This window comes from Myxocyprinus asiaticus, chromosome 43, assembly GCF_019703515.2.
Source record: "Myxocyprinus asiaticus isolate MX2 ecotype Aquarium Trade chromosome 43, UBuf_Myxa_2, whole genome shotgun sequence".
In the NCBI taxonomy this organism is placed as follows: domain Eukaryota; kingdom Metazoa; phylum Chordata; class Actinopteri; order Cypriniformes; family Catostomidae; genus Myxocyprinus; species Myxocyprinus asiaticus.
This window is the reverse complement of record NC_059386.1, coordinates 25505161-25511160: the sequence shown is the minus strand read 5'-3', so window position 1 is coordinate 25511160 and position 6000 is coordinate 25505161. Positions and strand designations below refer to the sequence as shown.

The following is a 6000-nucleotide window of genomic DNA, read 5'->3' as shown; positions in this document are numbered from 1 at the left end:
TGATTAGTAACATTTGACAAATCTGTACTGTTTTTCTGGTGTTCATGTTACACTAGAATACAAATACATAGGACATCAGTTTTACATCAAATTGATCATTATGAAATGTATTTAGTTTAAATATATATATATATATATATATATATATATATATATATATATATATATAATAAAGAATTTGTTTAAATATATATAATAAAAAAATAATATTAAATTATACTATATAAAATAAATCAATATAAAATATTTTTAAATAATAATATAAACATATTCAGACAATCTAGTCTTGTTTACAAAGGTATTTTTCATTTTCTAGTTGTCTGTTCACATTTTATTTATCTTTATTAAAATATTAGATATGTATATTTATATTTGATGATAAAATTTTAAAAAATGATATGACTAATATTTTAATAATATTGATGGATTATGCGATTATTTCATTATCAAAAGATAGGAAACGAACAAAAAAATGAACAGACAACTAGAACACGCACAACATTCTGAAGCGTCATAAATTATATATTTGATGTTGGCGCTTTAAAGTAGGCGTGTCAAATCACTAAACGCACCGCCCATGCGAAATGCTCGTTTGTGATTGGTTAACACCAAAGCAAAAAATCCACCAACAATAAAGGCGATTGGTGGATTCGGATTCCCATGGTGACTGACATTGACTTGTAGGCGCTACATTCACTGCTGACTAGTCGGTAAATAAGCTGGTACTACAGTATCTCTTCATGAGACACCAAATTATTTGTTTGTACACCCTGAGTGACGGACTCAATTTTTCGGGTGCAACATTGCAAGGTAATTAGATGGGAGTTGTTATTTTCTTCGTGGTTTATGAGTTTTGAGACCCTCCTAGCTAACATGCTAGTGTGCTAACCTGAGCTACATCACCTGAGATTTTCTTTTCGTCAACTGTGTATATATGTTGTTTATTTGAAATAATATCTTCTCATTTTAATGCCAATCAATAATTTTTCAACCTGTCTGCATTGACACTGTTTTATAGGAGAACCAGGGCCAGATATGAAGCTTTTTTTTGCTGCATGTGCTCAAATATCTTTTCCTGCAGTCACATTTCAAAGATGACAACGTTTGTTATTGGTTATCTTTTGTGTCTATCGAAAGCTTGTATTTTTGCCTTGTATATGTGACTTTTAAAACCTTCAACTGAAGTTGGCAGATGTGTCCTGCAGTATTGCCTGCAGTTCATACAGTAGATACAGTATATTTGTCATGTGTGTTGGCCATAATGTTCTTACAGAACAATGCCTTCTGTAACTTTTCACATCAAGCCTGCATGTCTGACACATTTATAAGGACAATCTGCAAATATTTGTCTGGGAAATGCTGAAGACTGTTCTAGAATGATAAACCAGGCAATTTTTCCAATGATCAGGCAGAATGTGGCCATAATACTGCCTCAGCTTTCATTAATCAAATTTGAGTATCTAAACTGTCTATGCCATCTGTTTTTACTGCAGTGAAAGCGGCTCTCACACAAGGAGTCTCCCATCAGACATATTTGGATTTTAGAAGTAAAACTGGCTGAGATGGATGAGCAGAGTGTTGAGGTGTGTTTACAGTGTGTTTGTACTGTATGTTTTTTATGTGAATAGATATGAGTTGTGCTTGTTTTTGTTGTTTGGTTAATTTTTGGTTAATTTTTTCCAAAGATGGAAACTTGACACTAAATATTTAACCTTAATGCATAAATTATTTGATTTTTAGTCTCTGTCGCAGGATATTGTTGTTTTATACAATGCGTGGCCAAAAGTCACCTTTTGGATTTAAATAAACAGATACTTCAGAGCCTATGATTGGATCATTATTACAGTGATTAATATAATATTAATTATTTGATTAAACAATATTAATATTGTTTCAGCTGGCAACAATTATTTTAACCCTAACTGATGCAATGTGTAGCTTCTCATTTCTTAAACCACCATGTCGGAAGATGTATACCGTGGATGTGGAAAAGATGTTACTGTGTTTCAGTACAAATTAGTGGGCAAAGTATTGACCTGCATCAAGCAAAGAAAACGACTAAGGAAACTAAAGATTGCTAATATCACTGAAATTGGGTTAAGAACTGTCCAACGCATTATTAAAACCTGGAAGGATAGTGGTGAACCATCAGCTTCGCGGAAGAAAAATCTTGAATGATCGTGATCGGAGATCACTAAAACACTTAGTGAAGTCACATCATAAAAAATCAACAGCAGAAATCAAGGCTATGTTTAATAATGAAAGTAATAGCATTTCCACACGCACAATGCAACGAGAATTTACAGGATTGGGACTAAACAGTTGTGTGGCCACAAGAAAGCCACTTGCTAGTGAGGCTAACTTCAATTTGCTAGGGGGCATAAAGATTGGACTGAGGAGCAATGGAAAAAGTTAATGTGGTCTGATGATTCCAGATTTACCCTATTCCAAAGCGATGGGCACGTCAGGGTAAGAAGAGAAGCGTGTGAAGCGATGACCCGTCATGCATAGTGCCCACTGTACAATCCTCTGGAGGCAGTGTTATGATCTGGGGTTGCTTCAATTTGTCAGGTCGAGGCTAAGCAACATTGTGGCAATAAAATGAAGTCAGCTGACTTCCTGAATGTACTGAATGACCAGGTTATCCCATCAATGGATTTTTTCTTCCCTGACGGCACGGGCGTATTCCAGGATGACATTGCCAAGATTCATCGGGCTCAAATTGTGAAAGAGTGGTTCAGGGAGCATGAGGAATCATTTTCACATGTGAATTGGCCACCACAGAATCCTGACCTTAACCCCATTGAAAGTCTTTGAGATGTGCTGGAGAAGACTTCATGGAGTGGTTCGACTCTCCTGTCATCAATACAAAATAATGGCCAAAAATTTTTGCAACTCTGGATGGAAATGAATGTTGTGATGTTGCATAAGGTTGTCAAAACAATACCACAACGAATGCGTGCAGTAATCAAAGCTAAAAGCATTCCAACAAAATATTAGAGTATGCAACCTTTTTTTGGCCAGGCACTGTATTATACTGTAACATTATAGTAAAACAGAGGCCCCCAACATCTGTGCTGATCAGAATCCTGGTCTTTGATAGAAATATTCACTCTGGCATATTAACTTTTTTGCAAATTTTTAAACATATTATAAAATAACTCTAATTTTATATATACTGTGTGTGTGTGTGTGTGTGTGTGTGTGTGTGTGTGTGTGTGTATATACACCAATCAGCCACAACATTAAAACCACCTGCCTAATATTGTGTAGATCCCCCTCGTGCCGCCAAAACAGCGCCAATCCTGTATCTCAGAATAGCATTCTGAAATGCTATTCTTCTCACTACAATTGTACAGAGCAGTTATCTGAGTTACCTTAGACTTTGTCAGTTTTAACCAGTCTGGCCTTTCTCTGTTGACCTCTCTCATCAGCAAGGCATTTCCATCCACAGAACTGCTCACTGGATGTTTTTTATTTTTGGCACCATTTTGAGTAAATTCTAGAGACTGTTGTGCTTGATCAGCAGTTACAGAAATACTCAAATCTGCCCGTCTGGCACCAACAATCACCCATGCGATTGTCTAATCAGCCAATCGTGTGGCACCAGTGCAGTAAATAAAATCATGCAGATATGGGTCAGGAGCTTCAGTTAATGTTCACATCAACCATCAGAATGAGGAAAAAATGTGATCTCAGTGATTTGAACCGTGGCATGATTGTTGGTGCCATATGAGGTGGTTTGAATATTTCTGTAACTGCTGATCTCCTGGGATTTTCACACTCAACAGTCTCATATATATATATATATATATATATATATATATATATATATATATATACTATATATATATATATACACACATACATACATGGTTGAAGTCAGAAGTGTACATACACTTAGGTTGAAGTCATTAAAACTAATTTTTAACCACTCCACAGATTTAATATTAGCAAACTATAGTTTTGGCAAGTCATTTAGGACATCTACTTTGTGCATGACACAAGTTATTTTTCCAACAATTGTTTACAGACAGATTGTTTCACTTTTAATTGATTATATAACAATTCCAGTGAGTCAGAAGTTTACATACACTAAGATAACTGTGCCTTTAAGCAGCTTGGAAAATTCCAGAAAATGATGTCAAGTCTTTAGACAATTAGCCAATTAGATTCTGAAAGGAGGTGTACTGAACTGGAGGTTTTGAAGAAATGTCCTCTGATTTGAGGAAACAAAAATTGAACTGTTTGGCCATAATGACCATCGTTATGTTTGGAGGAAAAAGGGTGAGGCTTGCAAGCCGAAGAACATCATCCCAACCGTGAAGCATGGGGGTGGCAGCATCATGTTGTGGGGGTACTTTTCTGGTGCAGTTCACAAAATAGGTGGCATCATGAGGAAGGGAATTTATGTGGATATATTGAAGCAACATCTCAGCCATTAAGTTAAAGCTCGGTCGCAAATGGGTCTTCCAAACAGATAATGACCCCGAGCATACCTCCAAAGTTGTGGCAAAATGGCTTAAGGACAACAAAGTCAAGGTATTGGAGTGGCCATCACAAAGCCTTGACCTCAATCCGATAGAAAATTTGTGGGCAGAACTGAAAAAGCATGTGCAAGCAAGGAGGCCTACAAACCTGACTCAGTTACACCGGTTCTGTCTGGAGGAATGGGCCAAAATTCCAGCAAATTATTGTGAGATGCTTGTGGAACAATTTAAATGCAATGCTACCAAATACTAACAAAGTGTATGTAAACTTCTGGCCATCTTGGAATGTAATGAAAGAAATAAAAGCTGAAATAAATCATTCTCTCTACTATTATTCTGACATTTCACATTCTTAAAATAAAGTAGTGATCCTAACTGACCTAAAACAGGGAATGTTTTCTGCGATTAAATGTCAGTACTTGTGAAAAACTGAGTTTAAGTTGTATGTAAACTTCTGACTTCAACTGTGTGTGTGTGTGTGTGTGTGTGTGTGTGTGTGTGTATATATAAAACGTACATACATATATACACACTGGCGGCCAAAAGTTTGGAATAATGTACAGATTTTGCTGTTTCGGAAGGAAATTGGTACTTTAATTCACCAAAGTGGCATTCAACTGATCACAAATTATAGTCAGGACATTACTGATGTTAAAAAAAAAAGCACCATCACTTTTTGTCATTTTTGATCAAATCCAGACAGGCCCCATTTCCAGCAGGCATCACTCCAACACCTTATCCTTGAGTAATCATGCTAAATTGCTAATTTGGCACTAGAAAATCATTTGCCATTATATCAGACACAGTTGAAAGAGATTTGGTTCGTTAAATGAAGCTTAACATTGTCTTTGTGTTTATTTTTAAGTTGCTATATTATGCAATAGACTGGCATGTCTTAAGGTCAATATTAGATCAAAAATGGCAAAAAAGAAACGACTTTCTCTAGAAACTCGTCAGCCAATCATTGTTTTGAGGAATGAAGGCTATATAATGCTTGAAATTGCCAAAAAACTGAAGATTTCATACAAAGGTGTACACTACAGTCTTCAAAGACAAAGGACAACTGGCTCTAACAAGGACAGAAAGAGATGTGGAAGGCCAGATTTTCAACTAAACAAGAGGATAAGTACATCAGAGTCTCTAGTTTGAGAAATAGATGCCTCACACGTCCTCAGCTGACAGCTTCAATGAATTCTACCCGCTCAACACCAGTTTCATGTACAACAGTCAAGAGAAGACTCAGGGATGCAGGCCTTATGGGAAGAATTGCAAAGAGAAAGCCACTTTTGAAACAGATAAACAAAAAGAAAAGGTTAGTTTGGGCAAAGAAACACAGACATTGGACAACAGATAATTGGAAAAGAGTGTTATGGATCTTAACCCCATTGAGCTTTTGTGGGATCAGTTAGACTGTAAGGTGCGTGAGAAGTGCCCGACAAGACAGCCACATCTATGGTAAGTGCTACAGGAAGCGTGGGGTGAAACATCACCTGAGTATCTGGACAAACTG

The 6000-nt window shown here is 36.4% G+C and overlaps 1 protein-coding gene across 2 annotated transcripts in view; it reads left to right on the top strand.

The window, feature by feature from the left end:
* Nucleotides 1-673: 673 nt before the first annotated feature.
* The window catches only part of LOC127433993 (E3 ubiquitin-protein ligase TRIM37-like), a 34350-nt gene continuing 29023 nt past the window's right edge, over nucleotides 674-6000 (top strand). For both annotated transcript variants that reach the window (XM_051686401.1, XM_051686400.1), the window contains exons 1-2: nucleotides 674-810; nucleotides 1494-1583. In XM_051686401.1, the coding sequence (XP_051542361.1) occupies nucleotides 1563-1583 (21 nt within the window). In that variant the 5' untranslated portion in view covers nucleotides 674-810; nucleotides 1494-1562. The remainder of the gene's footprint in view (nucleotides 811-1493; nucleotides 1584-6000) is intronic.